Consider the following 16293-nt stretch of genomic DNA (forward strand, 5'->3'; position numbering starts at 1 on the left):
TAATGACACATAAAAAATAAATTAACTGCCAGGAAGAAAAAAATCTTTAAAGAATTTTCCTGAACAAACCTTTTTCAAAATGGGCATGTAATCTTAGGAAGAAAGAGACAGGAGGATGCCAAGAGTTCCAAGACAGCCAGGGCTACACAGCAAGACCCCATCTTAAACAAATAAACAAACAAACCCAATAAAATAAATAAATAAAAACATCTCCATCATTTACAATAATGCCAAGTTACATAAAATCAAACTCAAAATTTTTTATGGAGCTTAGCTAAATTATTATTTTTAAACACACATGGAAGGATCATTTTAAGATAGAAATAGTTGAAATTTTCATGAAGGTTTCAAGTAACAAATTAAAAATAAAATATGAAAGCCTGTAAGAGACAAACTAATCTGATATGATTGAGTTCATGCTATGTTAAAAATAAAAGAGGAGTTAAAAATAAAAGCCAGAGCATGGGAGAAAAGGGATCCAACAGTGCCTTCTGGAAAGAACAGGATTGTGCACTTGTAAACTCACTGAAGCTGTGGTTGCCTACACAAGACCTGTACAAGATCAAGTTAATCAACATCCTCACATGGGGGTGGAGGAGACAAGTGTCTCAACAGTCCCTGCTCCTGACAGTAGATGGCTTCTGACAGTCCGTTCAAGGGTATGGCCCCTGGTTGGTTAACCACAGTCCACTTAATGGCCACAGACCCATGGGTATATGGAAACACATGAGGACACAGAGTTGGGAATGAATGGGAAGTCAGGGAAATTTTAGGGTGAAGTTGGTGGGTGAATATGATTAAAATACATTGTATGCATGTATGACATTCTCAAATAATAAAAATATTTTTTTTTATGCCGGGCGGTGGTGGAGCACGCCTTTAATCCCAGCACTCGGGAGGCAGAGCCAGGCGGATCTCTGTGAGTTCGAGGCCAGCCTGGGCTACCAAGTGAGTTCCAGCAAAGCTACACAGAGAAACCCTGTCTCGAAAAACAAAAAAAAAAACAAAACAAAAAAAAAAAATTTTTATATATTTTATATGAAGAAATCAGGTATTAAAGTCAACAATAACAGAACGGGTTGCAAAATTTCAAAGTTAGAATATTACTTCACTTTAGAGCATACCAGTTTGAATCTCAGACTGCGGAATGAAAAAATTAGGAGCATAGCAATAATCCTGTTAGTAACAAACTAGCACCTGGACTACAGGAGTGTTAAAGAGGGTGAAGACAAGTGACGTTTCCTGGGAGACACTGTACAGTATCACAGCTTTTTTACAAAAAGGTTTAGTTTTATTTATGCATATGCCTGTGTGTACATCTGTGTGTGTATGTGCACATGTGTAGCCCAGGAAACTCGAGGGTGTCAGATTCCCTGAGGCCTGAGTCACAGGTTATTTGTAAGCCACTAGACACAGGCACTAGGATCCAAACTTGGGTCCTCATGACTGAGCAGCAAGCTCTCTTAAAAGATATGCCACCTCTCTAGCTCCTATTTTAGCTCATTTTTACAGGCTATTATTTGCATCTATCTCCATTATAGTCAATGTTTTTACTGCCAACCAATGGGTAATAATCAGTGAATAAAATTAAAATATTTTTAGCATCTGTTATAAATATTTTATATCTTTGACATGGCAGTTTTTCTACACAACAGCTATTAAGCAGACTATGACAAACTGGTTCAAGAGCTTCTCTGTCTCAGTATCCTGCAGAAGAGGGATTATAAGAACACACCATTATAACATGAATTGCCAAATGGTCTTTCCTGTGGATATCGCTCTGTATAAATAAAATGCCGATTGGCCAGTAGCCAGGCAAGAAATATAGGCAGGACAAGCAGAGAAGAGAATTCTGGGAACAGGAAGGCTGAGTCAGAAGACACTGCCAGCCACCACCATGAGTACCAACATGTAAGATACTGGTAAGCCACGAGCCATGTGGCAAGGTATAGATTTATAGAAATGGGTTAATTTAAGATGTAAGAACTAGATAGCTAGAAGCCTGCCACAGCCATACAATCTGTAAGCAATATAAGTCTCTGTGTGTTTACTCAGTTGGGTCTGAGTGGCTGCGGGACTGGCGGGTGAGAGAGATTTGTCCTGACCGTGGGCCAGGCAGGACTGAAGAAACTCTCTAGCTACAGGTCTTATTAATAAAAAACCCGGAGGCAGATACTGGAGTGAAAACTGAGAGATCAGAGGAATAGAACAAGTCAAGCCACAAGTTCTTACCACTAGGAAATTCTCAGCCCAAGAGACAGTTATTTCCTGTATACTCACGCCTATGTACCTTTCTGTGCTCTGCCATCTTACTTCCTTTCTCCGCCCAGCTTCATTACTTCCTCTTTCTGCCCAGCTCTATCACTTCCTGTCTGTCTGTCCAGACCTCCAGACCTCTATAGTTGGATTAAAGGCCTGTGTTATCATTGCCTTATTTAATATAGTGGCTGGCTTTTTCCTCTGATCCCCAGATAAGCTTTATTGGGGTGCACAAATAACATATCACCACACACCATGTCTGGCTTAAACTAAATTCAAGGCCATTTCAAATAGGGTCCCCTAAGCCACTGGTAATATGATTACATATAAACAAAATGTTACCTAGCCGTAGCTTCTGTGCACCACAGGGTCTGTACATCCTTAGGCTGAGAGGGCAGTTTATCCGTAACAACAATCAGGAGTAGGACTTGTGGGAGCTGCAGTTCACAGGGCAGGTCTTTTCAGAAATAAAGTCATATATTAAAACAAATTGGTAAACATTTCTAAAATATTTTCAGCAGAAATTTAATAGTTTAATACAAAGAAAATAGAAGTATGACTTAATAGATAATATTTCAATAAAAGTACAATAAATTTTAAATAAAATTTTAAAATTTCACAAAATAGTAACTGCTTAAAGGGAAACAACTACATCTGACATGCCATTATTAAGGCAATGATTTAAATCTGTTTTGAAGCTTACCTAGTTTACTATCCAAAACTGCCTGCACGAAAGGCTGGGATGTGAGCAGCTGACTGATGAGTGGGTCCAGTACCACAAGGAAAGTGCCTGCTATCTCCTCCTGCTGTGCTTTGGAAATCCTGGCAGCACATAGGTTTGGGGGAAACTTGCTGCAAACAAAGGTGAAAAACCTCATGCATTTAATAGCTAGCTTCTGGATTTAAACAAATGTATTACAAGCTCATGTCCCAGTAGTGAAAAAGCAAAAAAAGTACGCATTTTATAGGAAAAAAAGCTCAAAATACTGAATTGGTAGCAGAAAGATATGAAGACCTAGAAACTAAATAACATAGCTTTAATTCAATAAAGAAAATATTTTCTGGAGAAATCCAGTACTATTTTGAGGCATTGTAATACCATTTGATGATGGTCTCCTTAAAAAAAGTAAAGACAAGTATTAAATCAACTAGTAAAATCTATGTAAAAAGATAGGTCTGATATATTCTGGCTTAGTTACTTCTATTGAAAGTTGTTAAATAGCTTATCTGTAACTTCAATATTCAGGAGGCCGAGACAGGAAGACTACACTGGGTTTGAGGCCAGAGTTCAGACCCTATCTCAAACAACCAAAAATAAATAAGTTAAACTAAAAATAAGATAAAATAGTTGTTTTAAGATAGGTAAATTCACTGGGCAGTAGTGGTGCACGCCTTTAATCCCAGCACTTGGGGAGGCAGAGGCAGGTGGATCTCTGTGAATTTGAGGCCAGGCTGGTCTAAAAATGTGAGTTACAGGACAGCCAGGACTGTTACACAGAGAAAAACAAAACAAAACAAAACAAACAAACAAAAGGGTCAATGCTGAATTTACTATAAATTTTGTTTCTTAAAAGCTAAGTTTTTTAAGAAATAGTATAAAAACACTAAAGGGGATTAAAAAGATTTTCATAGAAATGTCTCAGTAATGGATTTAAGCTTCAATTAAAATCTTTATGAAATGAGATATGTACTCAATATTTTTGCAGTTACTTGATATTTAATTATGGTAAGTGTGACAATTATAAGCAAACTGTCTAATGTGTAATGTAACATTTAAAAGGATGCACCTAACAAATACTTGAAGTCTTTCGAAGTGTGACAAAGAAAAGCACTACTTCACATATAGTCTGTAGGTAGAGTTTTCCTGCCTGGCCCACAGTCAGGACAAATCTCTCTCACCTGCCAGTCCCACAGCCTTTCAAACCCAACCAAGTAAACACAGAGGCTTATTTTGCTTACAAACTGTATGGCCGTGGCAGGCTTCTTGCTAACTGTTCTTACAGCTTAAATTAACCCATTTCTATTAATCTATACCTTGCCACGTGGCTCGTGGCTTACCGGTATCTTCACATGCTGTTTCTCATCGTGGCAGCTGGCAGTGTCTCTCTGCCTCAGCCTTCCACTTCCCAGCTTTATTCTCCTCCTTGCCCCGCCTACACTTCCTGCCTAGCCAACGGCCAATCAGTGTTTTATTTATTGACTAATAAGCAACACATTTGCCATACAGAACATCCCACAGCACTTCCCCCTTTTCTTTTTTCAAAAAGGAAGGTTTTAACCTTAACAAAGTAAAATTACATATAATTTGGGAATTTGGGCGTAGCTTCTCTTACTACTTCCTGCTGGAGGGGGGCGCTGTATCTTATGGGGAAATAAAGAAAATTTTAGGATTATGGAATAGTCCATGAGGCTGTATCGTCTGAGCCAGATGCCTTCAAACCGTTCTGGATGTTGGATCATCTGGGCCATGGTGTCATCGGAGACCTTTCAGGGGGTCTTGGCTGGTCAAACCTGATGTGTCTTAATCTGGAACAAATCCATAGCCTCTGGCTTTCTGTGGAAACAAAAGCAGAGTCTCCTTTCCAAAGTAACATATCCTTATATCCAAATTTTGAAGTCAAGGTACCTTTAAAATATACATTTTGGCATAACTCAACAGCTTTTACAATCAAATGTTTTTCTGCAGTTAAAAGTCCCAAAGACAACACAATGCAGATTCTCTGTGTAATATCCATTTTTACGTGGCTTATTTTTTATACTACCTTTACTGTCTTTTTAAAGATTTTATTTTTTAAAACTATGTATTTGTTTCTATAACTCTATATATCATCTTTTTTGTCTCTTTCAAGCCTACGTATCTTTTACACACATTGCAAACTATTACATCTGAATCTGTCTTATTGTGAATCTCTTGCTTTAAACTGCAGCAGCTGTGGCTGCTGGCTTCGCCCACCTCAGCTTCCCAACATGGCAGTGGTTTACCGCCAGCTCTGGGAGCTATCGTGGGTCTATGCTTTTATCCAAGCAGCAAGTAGCCCAGAAACCCTTTTTTGTTTTGCACTAGCAAAGGCTAAATCCACCATGTAGCTTAATGTGCCACTTGCAGAGGCCTCATTCCCGCCATACTGCAGGTCGAGCACGCACTCTAGGAACCCACCAGTAGCTCAAACAGGCAGCTGCCGCTCATTTGAGAGAGACAATTAGGAAGCTGTTTTTAGCTCCGTTTTAGAATCTTTTTTTTCTCAGTTTTTAGGTGGAAACTCTTGCCACCACGTTGGACGCCATTTGTAGATGTATCCAACCTTCCCATCAAACAATAAACACAGAACCAATGCAAAGAAGAAAGCCAAGAGGTCAGAGCCAAGAGCCAAAACCTTACCCTTCCTCCTGCAGTGGTCCTACCTCTCCGAACCAGAGCTACCCCTGTGTTAAAGTCTTTATATAGAGTTCCTGTCCTGCCTTCTCATTGGTTGTAAACCCAACCACATGACCGCCTCCTCACAGCCTGTCTGTATAGGCCTCCAGGTTTTCCATGATTGGTATTAAGATTAAAGGCATGTGTATCCAATAATGGCTGTATCCCTGAACACACAGAGACTTACCCAGCTCTGCCTACTAAGTGCTGGAATTACAAGCGTACGCTACCACTGCCCTGCTTTCCTATGGCTTGCTAATAGCTCTGACCCCCGGGCAACTTTATTTATTAACATACAAATAACATTTTAATACAAATAAAATATCACCATAATAGTCAATTACCTACATCACTTTGTTCACTTATCTGACCTCCTTAATTCTGTATTCCTTCCTCTGTGACACAGTTAACAAGATGTTTAATTGTTAAGAAGAATAAAATAAATAAATAATAGATGAATAAAATAAAATACAAGTAATGAAATTCCAGAGACAACCACTAAACATCTAAATACTTTATTTTTCAAATATGTACTTGTACACTAATTCATAAGTGTTGAAATGTCTATTAGCAGGATGCACTGATTGAGGAGGAGGTTCTATTGTAGTGCTAAAAAGAATATAGAAAACACTTCCCTCTACATGGTTTACATTTTAATGAGAGGAGACAGTTAAGTAAAAAAGTAAACTTGTTTAACAGTCTCCTCTCATCTATGACTTGTTTCTTGAAGTAACTGTCTGAAAAATACTAATTGAAAAAATGCAGAAAAACATGTTTTTAGTTATGTGCTGTTCTTAGTGACATGCTAAAATTTCACACCATCCTGTTCTATCCCACCTGTGATGTGAATCATCCCTTTACGGTATAGCTCTGCTGTATTAGCCACCATGGTTCACTAGGCAGCTTCTTGTTCATCAGCTCCACTGCTGAGGTATGGCATACTCATTTTCAAGTAACTTTTACAGAGTAGCCTAATGCCACATCACAATAACTGTGTCATTCACTTCACTTCACTGATCCACGAGACATTCAATCATCTCACATCAAAAAGTCACCAGTGTAAAGCTAAATATTTTTGAAGAGACAGACCAATTCACATAATTTTTACAATATACTACTACTATACTGGTTCTCTTATTACAGATAAATGCTATTATAGATACGTATTTACGTAGGCATGAGAAAGCATAGTAAAGAATTCAGTACCATTTGCCTTTCAGGCAACAACTGTAGGTTTTTTAATATATTCTTCATGAATTGTGGGCCTACTATAATACCAGATGTTAATTGTTATACAGAAAAAAAAAATCAAGGAAAATGAACAGGAAGGTCTATGAGGAAGTCATTTGAGGACTGAAATGTAGTGAAAATGAGAGCAAATCTGGAAAAGGATGTACAATTGAGGGATTGTTTTATACTGAAATGGGGGAAATAGTAGACGTTGTTACATACTCATGAAAATGATCCAGTAGAGAGGGCAGGTTGGTGTTACAAAAGAGAAAAGGGCTACCTGTAGGAATTGCCTGAGCATATAAGAGAATTACATCCAGAATACAAAGAGGCTAGCCTCAGGCACATGTAGAATTAATTCAGGGCAGTGAAGGAATTACTGTACAGGCCTAAATACAGGTACAAGGAGAGAGTATATATAAGCTCTCTTCTAATTGCTTCCATTATTCTCAGTGATAAAAGGAATTAATTATTAATTAACATCAAGGAACAAAAAATGTTGGGGATAGAAGTTCAGGACTTTTGGACAAATGAAATGACAGATGTCAGGTTTCAGTATTAAATTTGAGCTCTATTAAGATAACTGCCGGGCTAGAGAGATGGCTCAGAGGTTAAGAGCACTGACTGCTCTTCCAGAGGTCCTGAATTCAATTCCCAGCAACCACATGGTGGCTCACAACCATCTGTAATGAGATCTGGCGCCCTCTTCTGGCTTGCAGTCATACATGCTGTATACATAATAAATAAATAAATCTTTAAAAAAAAAAAAAAAGATAACTGCCAATGTGATTAACCCCTAACGAAAGAAGACCTTTTGAGATGGTTTACAAACCTAATTTAAACCCCATAAAAGTATAATAAAAACTAGTAAAGACAAAATTATGACAACATACTTGGACAATATGAAAGGCTGACTAGTACTCTTACTCCTTGAATGTTCTAGCTTCCTAAAACTAGCTGAATGAAAAATAAGGAACTTGTGTGCATATGGCTTCTCAGTGCCTTCATACAGGCAATTCTTCTAGGTTCCAAAACTGGCAATGAGGCAAGAAACTGACTGTACCACACACATCAGGCACTTGACACAAGTTACCATAATCAAAACAAAACCCTTGAAGTAGGAACTATTATTACTTCAATTTCCAGATGAGAAAACTGACAGCTGAAGATGTTCTTCAATTTATACAGAACTATGCTTAGTTTCATTCTGAAGCTAAATGAAACTTTATGGAAGGCAAGGTGGCTTAATGGATAAAGGCCCCTGCAACTGGGTCCAAACCCATACAAGCACATAAAATGAACTTAAATATCCTGAGGCTCTCCCACTATCTCATGCCCTTCTAATAAACCTTCCTGACTTATCAGCACTTTCTTTCCAACTGCCAATCACCTCTCTGCTTTTGCATTCCTTCCTCAGCAATGTTCCTAATAAAACATTAGTGGACAAAGTTTAAAATACCACATCTTACACATGAGTCTTACTCATTGCTAAGATAAACTCCACAAATAAAAAAATGTCACTTCATGGCATTACCTATACAAAACAAAACAAACAAATAAAAAACCTGTTCAAGTTATAAAACATTAGGCATTATGTCCATTTTTTAAAAAAATCCATTGTCTCTTCTTCTAAATCTACAGATATGCATGTCAGGCTATTTTACATTCTCATACATGCCCTTAATAATCTGTTCAGTCTTTGCCACTTCTGCTTGATTTCAAGATTACCATTCCTCCTGCCTATTGTGTTCCATTTGCTGCTAAACCCCTCTAAATTAACTTTATAATTCTAAGTCAATTTCCAGATCTACCAAAACAGAACTATGCTGATATAAAATGTGAATATACATTATATATGATAATCTGTATATATACATGTGTGTATATATGTTAGTATCTGTATGTGTGCATGTATATATGTGTACATACATACATACATATATATAATATATAAAAAATACACCCATATATATAATGCTTTGGTACTTATCACATGGACTGTATCCTTCAAACCTCCCAGTATTTTATGGAAGTAGGTAAAACTTTACTGAAACATTAAGAAAAATCATTCTAATGTTTTAGTTAGGTAAGTATGTATGTTTACATGGAACGAGTAGCACTGTTACACTTTAGTAACCTTAAGGCACACCATTTTACCTGTATATCTGAAGATAAAGCTGGTGCAAAATACAGCAAGAATCAGACAGGAAAGGGAGAAATTCCTAAAATAAAAAAACTCTATTCATTCTTTGTATGTCACATGACTTTCTAACTCATATCTTCCCCCATAACATACAGAATAAAAACTTGGAGATGCCACATTCAAATATAAAAAGAAAGCTTACATGAAAATGGAGCATGGATGAGGCTAAGCACCCAAACTCCTTGGCTGCTAGAGCCACCGTCACCCACAATTAGCAGCTCTCACTTACTGAGGACCATCTCTGCTGTTCAGTTTTGGCATTTCTTGTTTTGTTTGTTTTTCCTTTTGCTTGTTTTTTTTAAATTTCGTTGGAGGGGGGTTGTTATTTTTTTATTTTATTTTTTTAAAGAAAGAGAAAGTATATAAAGTTGGGTGGCCAGGGAGGTAGGGGGTATCTGGGAGGAGATGCCAGAGGAGAAAAAACAAAAAAATTTTCAAAAACCTTAAAAAAAAAAAAAAAAAAAGACATCAAAGTAGGAGGGGACTTGGGAACAAGTTCTGCAGGAGAGGAGGATGAGAAAAATTAATGGAGAATGAAAATGACCAAAATGCATTATATATGTGTATGAAACAAACATCAAAGAACTAAAACAAAATTAAATTTTTCTTCCACACACTCTTGGAGAATTTATTTATTCTTTTTTTTTTTTTTTTTTTTTTTCTTTTTGGTTTTACGAGCCAGGGTTTTTCAATCTAACAGCCCTGGCTGTCCTGGAACTCTGTAGACCAGACTGGCTTTGAACTCACAGAGATCCACCTGCCTCTGCCTCCCAAGTACTGGGATTAAAGGCCTCTGAACCACCATCAACAGGCTTTATAAATAGTATTTAAATATAAACTATGTCATTTGCTTCAAATTGATTTATGCCTATAGAAAATGATTAACTTACGAATTAATTTTCAGAAAATTAAAAATATCAATGATGATGCTAACAATATAAGCAATATAACAGATGCTCAATATTTAATAATAAATAGTATTAAACCATAAGATCTTCAAAATTAACTTCAAAAATACATTCAAATGACTGGTTTGGACAAGCTGAGGAGTAGGGAGATGGTTCACTAGGTAAGAATACATGCCAGGAAAGCAAAAGGACTTATAAAAGCCAGTTATGGCACAGCATACTATAACCCCAGCATTGGGAGATAGAGTAGACAAATTCCAGGAGCTCACTACCAAGTCTACAAAAAAGCTATAGGTTCAGGGAGAGACCTTGCCTCATAAAACAAGGTGGAGAAGAACACAAGACACACTCCATGTCAACTACTGCCCTCCACATGTGTACACACATGCAAGCCCACCCTGCCATACACAAAAGGACAATTTAAAATTTTGTGTTTGTTTTACAGTTATGTATTATAAAAATGAGCCTTACCTTAGTGTAGTGCAAAAGGGAATTAGCAAAGAAACGACACAATTTGAGTGTTTTCTGAAATATTCTGTAGTCAGCATTATCCTGTTCCATAAGGAAATAAGTATAATAACATAAAATTAGCTAAACCTGTAAATGAGACAAAATTTTCTAGAATGACTTAGTAAACAAAGTGATTATAGAAATTTTCATGAAAATTATTTTATTCCCACCAGTTAATAGGATACTTTATGAATTCTGCATTACTAAAAATGTAGTACTTGTAACTTATAACTTATCTTACTTGTACTTAATGTACTTGTAACTTATCTTACTGATTTGAAAGTGAAATTTAAATAATTTATTTGCTATATGGGGGTCAAATTAATCAAAAGGAGGTGACTGATATGTAAAAGGTAAAAGAAAAGGCAATGGAGAGAAGAGAATACAAACAGTCGGTGAGTAATACTGAAAAAACTTCAATCTAATTATGTATCTTTTGGGAGAAAGAAGGACTGAAGACTATTTGACTAGCAAAGCTAAAAAAGACATGATACATGGTATTCGTGAGCTGGGGAGAAAGGGGGTTAATAAGGACTTTCTCTAATTGCTAATGGAAGCATAAAATAATACTGTTCACTTATATCAGGAGTTAAGCTGTTAAAATTCTTTGACTAGCAACTTTGTTTCTGGATCTACACAGCACGAAAATACTGCACCAAGTATGTAATGCAATGTTTTTGAACTGAAGGGAGCCAAGCATCCATCACACAGAGTGATTAAAAATACTAGACATACTCATCTACGATAATCCCATATAGTATGAAGAACAGGGCAAATATACTGTCATGACACAAAAATCTCAAGCACGGATAAAAGTTCTAAATTAGCACCATAAAGTTAAATCAAATGAATTATCTTTAACTTTGAGAATTATTTCACATGAAAATAATCTATCTTAACATTAATGTTAACTATGTTTAGTTCTTTTCCCATTATGGCAAAATCCTAATTTAATCTAATCAAAATCTGAGTTATCCATTAATGGAATAATCTACTTACATCTGACTTTCATTACAAATAATGAGAAATGGTTTTCTGCAGTAAAAACTATGTGAACAGAAATTCACATTTCTTTTATATGATCGACATGAACTCTGTTATCCAGTGCTTTCCAAGTAAAATATGCAGAGAATAAAAGCTGGAGGGATGACTGACTCAACAGATACAGGTGCTTGCCACACAAGCTTCAAGATAGAGTCTGATCCCTGGATACACATGAAAGTGAAGGAGAGAACCAACTCTACATAACTGTCCTCCGACCTACACACACACACACACACACACACACACACACACACACAGAGCATGAGGAATTTTTTTTTTTTTTTTCGTTTTTCGAGACAGGGTTTCTCTGTGTAGCTTTGCGCCTTTTTCTGGAACTCACTTGGTAGCCCAGGCTGGCCTCGAACTCACAGAGATCCACCTGGCTCTGCCTCCCGAGTGCTGGGATTAAAGGCGTGCGCCACCACCGCCCGGCTAATTTTTTTTTTTTTTAAGAACAGAGATTAAAGATGAATCCACTCTAATGTTAACTTGTATCAGCACAGACTCTCTTAGCAACTTGATACTGTCAAGAAGAGTGAAATAGAACACACTCTCAACCAGTTCTCTCCTGTGAGGGTCTCTGCAACTGTGGGAGGCAAAAGGGCAGTTTGGATCAACACAACTAAGTCGCTAGTGTTGATTCAAACTTTGGTAGTCTGATCCTGAGTAGTTTATCTTAGGCATATTGAAGCAAAGCACAATTTGGCGAAAATGTTCCTGGTGATATTTAACTCAATCCCATGTACACAATAAGTACACACGAGTCTCCTTGAGGAACAAAGTAAGCTTAAGAAAGATCCCAAATGACCACGTTGAAACTCTTTGTAAAGTACATGTGACATCTTCCATAAAGATGGGTTCTATAGACTGAGCTGAGAGCATGCCCCCACCTTATCTCTGCTTGTGACTTGACCTTGGCCTTCCCTGACTTTAGAACTATAGAACTAGATTGCTGCTGTCTCCAAATGACTTCATTTTAGGTATTCTGTTGTTGAAGGAACAGTAGACTACTACAGATGATTACTGCTTGGGAAGACATCCTAAATATCAACAGTGAATAGCATACTAAACTATAGTGAGTGAAAAGGCTAGAGACATATAAGCTACCCCAGAACTCCCTTTCAGTCAGTGAATGGAGTTGGTCACATTTATCAGTCCAAAATTTGCACATAAGTCAAAACATGATAATCTGGTTGAGAAAGTTTCAATTTAATTCTGTTTTCATATAGCCAATTTATTTAAGATTTATATATATATATATTATATATATATACATATATATATATTATATATATATATATATTACATAATTAGCTACTCTGATCTAATCTAATCTAGGAACCTCCCAGACTTTCTTTTGGCTTGCCACTACAGGCTATACTATTTTTTGGGTTTTCCCTATCTCCTGGCTAAGAACTACTAATTGGTGAGTCTGCAGCATCAAGCAAAAAGGAAACTGAAAAGGCTGAGACTGAAGATAGGTCTCTATCAGTGGTTCTCAACCTTCCTAATGCTTCAACCCCTCAATACAGTTTCTCATGTTGCGGTGACCCCCAACATAAAATTATTTTCATTGCTACTTCATAGCTGTAATTTTGCCACTGTTATGAATCATAATATAAATATCTGTGTTTTCCAATGGTCTTAGGCAACCACAATGAAAGGGTCATTTGACCACCCACAGGTTCTGAACTTCTGGTCTGTATCAGGTGAAAAGGGGGACAAGTTCTCTGCCATTGACAGGATACAAAAGTAAGCTCTCCTATCAGCAAGGTCTTGAGAACCAGAAAGGGAACCAGGAACTGAGAAAACAAAAAGGGGGAATGAAGGCATCTGAAAAGAGAAAGGAAAAAAAAGATGAACAAGGAAAAAAATGCAAACCTCTTCCTACAACTATCCTTCACTTCTGTATGTTTCAGAACTCCTTGTCAGATTCCTGTGTTCCTTTGGGTTCTGTCCTTCCAGATTATCCCTGGTACAGCAGTAGCTGCCACCAGTCTGGGAACTTTGATAAAACTTCTATCCTTCTATCCCCAAGGCTGTTTGGTAGGGAAGAACACATGCACAAAGGAACCTTCTATCAGTTGTAGGTCTACAAGAGGAGCCATATTACTGCCATTTGGGGAAGAAACAGTCAACTCATCTTCCCATAAAAACTACATATTAGTTCCTGGGTCCATCAATTCTGTAAATCAAGGGATGTTTAAAAAACTTATAATTAGTCTAAATCAAAAGTCACTGTGCTTCTATAATACTTTTATATGAAGATGAACTGTAATTTCCAACAACCCTATTCCACATGCTTAGAACAGTCTTATTTCATAGAGGTAATGCCAATTCAACACTGTAACTTCTTGAAATCAAAATAAATGTATCTATCAATTTTGAAAGAAGAATAAACACACACACACAAGTACTATTAAAGGTTGTAATGTATTAGTGACAGAAAGGTTGACAATCTCTACATTAGGAAGACCTTAAATAAATGTAAAACAGAGAAAAGTTCTGACCAACCAAGTATGTATAAACGATGGGAAGGTAAATGCTATAGGAAATGAAAGAAGTGAATGTAATACAATGTTCTAGGTAAAAAGTAATTATGAGTTGTAAATAATTCTACAGATTCTTTAAGAGAAAATAATTAAAACCCTAGACCATACTCTTTGTGTTCAAATAAGATTTAGTAACTACCCAAACACTAACTCCCCTTTGCAGTGGTGTTAGATTACATTTTACCTGTGCAGCCGGCTGTACCATCTGCTCAGCTAACTGTAAACAGGAATGGAAGGAGAAAACAATGTCTTCACACAAGCTAGAAATAATTTCCTTGTGTTTCAACTGGCTCTTTATAACCGACTGATGTTTAAGGCTCTGCCTAAACGAATAAAAAGAGAAGAATAAAATCACCAGAAGTGACATGTGATCACATCAATCAACTCAGGCCCATAGAACGCCTACTTTATAGAACATTTTCATCAACACAATATATTATATATTAAACATGGTACATTTAAGATGTGCCAGCTTTACCTTCAAGGCTAGTGGCTAAATTTTTGTCTTTGTCAAATATTAATTGAATTTCTATTTGTCAAGCAATCTGCTGGGTCTTGAGGATTAGAAATAAATCAAATGGACATAATTTTTGCCCTATCTATATGGAATATATGGCCTAATATAAGAATGTTAAATAAACGTGAGAACAGAATAATTAGTTGTGATAAATGCTAGGCTGAGAAAGTCCTATGTACTATGAAACAATTACAAGAATGTTAATGCTGCACCAGGGAACTAAAGATAAGCAGAAGCTTACAGTACAGAGCAGGAGAGAGGAACAGTCTCTGCAGAGGGCAAGCTGTGGAAGGCCTGGGACAGGGGAACTTCCTGCATCTGAAGAACTGAGACCAGAAAGCAAGCAGCAGCAGAGGGGCTGGTAAAGGAAAAGTGTCCAGAAAAGCTTAAGCTATTGCTCTGTATGGTGGGAGACTTTAACAAGCTGGGTGATATGATCCAATTTAAGTTTTAAATATATCACTCTGAAAACAGAGCACTGGAAAGGAGCAAGAATGAAGGACAGATGACAGCAATGCTGGCTTGGTGGGGTGAGGACGGCCATGTGGTTAAATCACTGAGCATTCACAGGGTGTCGTATGAAGTTTCAGCAATTCACAATGGTGAACTCAATGTTCAGTGCAATACTATCAAAGCAGTGCTATCATTATCCTATTTTAAGATGAACAAACTAAGGTTCAGAAAAACTAACCAAATTGTCCAAAAACTCAGAAGGACTCAGGTACACATATTATGGCGAACAAGTGACACTCCTATTACTTTTTTGCAAGTTAACATCCTGAGGGAACAAGAAAGGTACCTAAAAGGAGTTACCCCAGCTTTTCATACATTATACATGAATAACAAAGTAGCTAAATTATTCATGCAGTAGAGGATGCCTCTTCTCCCCCCTCAGCATCTAATAACTACTATAGGTACTCTCCCTATTAGCCCTTATAAGGCTTCAATTTAAGTTCAAAGTCTTTGAAAAGTAGAATTAGGGTTGAACAAGTCAACTGTATATAGCAAAGATTACTGTCAACTCCAAATATAGTTACTAATTTCTGACTTAGACACGCCATATTTGATATTGATAATTACCTAACAATGGTAGTAGCAAGCACATGATTCAGGCATACTTTGGTTCATGGTCCATTATTTCAGAGCTACCAGCTAACTAACTACAACTGTAGGGTTTTTTATTTGTTTTTATTTTTTTATAGCAGTATAGAGGAGTTCAGTTTGGTTTAGAAGCTACCTGTACAATATATGAATTATCATGCAGCAGAGCCAATGAGTATTCACCACATAAAATTTTTCAAATGTAATCTAAAAACCATGAACTATTTAGAATTTGAGATATAGAAATTACAGTATGAAAAAGGAAATTTAACAAACTTACTTAATTATAAACTTCCATGTATTGGCATGAAATGCTTGGTCCATACTGGAGATAACAGAGCAGACATCCAATAAGGAATGAATAACTAAAAAGAAAGATAACACGCCTCTCAGGATAATCAAATGTTATATGAGATGATATTCTTTTATATTTAAATGGATCAAGTGAACACCTTCATACTTGACTGAATTAAAGTATGTACTAGTTTGAAAATAACCAGGTCAGCTGGGCAGCAGTGGTGCACACCTTTAATCCCAGCACTTGGAAGGCAGAA

The 16293-nt window shown here is 36.8% G+C and overlaps 2 protein-coding genes across 5 annotated transcripts in view; one reads left to right on the forward strand and one right to left on the reverse strand.

Moving 5' to 3' along the window:
• The window catches only part of Scyl3 (SCY1 like pseudokinase 3), a 90412-nt gene that overhangs the window by 65139 nt on the left and 8980 nt on the right, over positions 1-16293 (forward strand). The window lies entirely within an intron of this gene.
• The window catches only part of Firrm (FIGNL1 interacting regulator of recombination and mitosis), a 45560-nt gene that overhangs the window by 20012 nt on the left and 9255 nt on the right, over positions 1-16293 (reverse strand). For 3 of the 4 annotated variants that reach the window (XR_008217949.1, XM_052737425.1, XM_052737426.1), the window contains 6 exons: positions 16020-16104; positions 14306-14444; positions 10487-10567; positions 9062-9126; positions 2963-3111; positions 2602-2716 (listed from right to left, as the gene is read on the reverse strand). Coding sequence is in view for 3 of the 4 variants with exons in the window: in XM_052737425.1 (XP_052593385.1) it covers positions 2602-2716; positions 2963-3111; positions 9062-9126; positions 10487-10567; positions 14306-14444; positions 16020-16104 (634 nt within the window). In the remaining variant the exon portion in view is untranslated. Of the gene's footprint in view, positions 1-2601; positions 2717-2962; positions 3112-9061; positions 9127-10486; positions 10568-14305; positions 14445-16019; positions 16105-16293 lie in introns of those variants that run through there. The other variant, XM_052737427.1, reaches the window with a different exon arrangement.

This window comes from Peromyscus californicus, unplaced genomic scaffold, assembly GCF_007827085.1.
Source record: "Peromyscus californicus insignis strain IS unplaced genomic scaffold, ASM782708v3 Scaffold_14__1_contigs__length_90479793_seg_2, whole genome shotgun sequence".
Classification (NCBI taxonomy): Eukaryota; Metazoa; Chordata; class Mammalia; order Rodentia; family Cricetidae; genus Peromyscus; species Peromyscus californicus.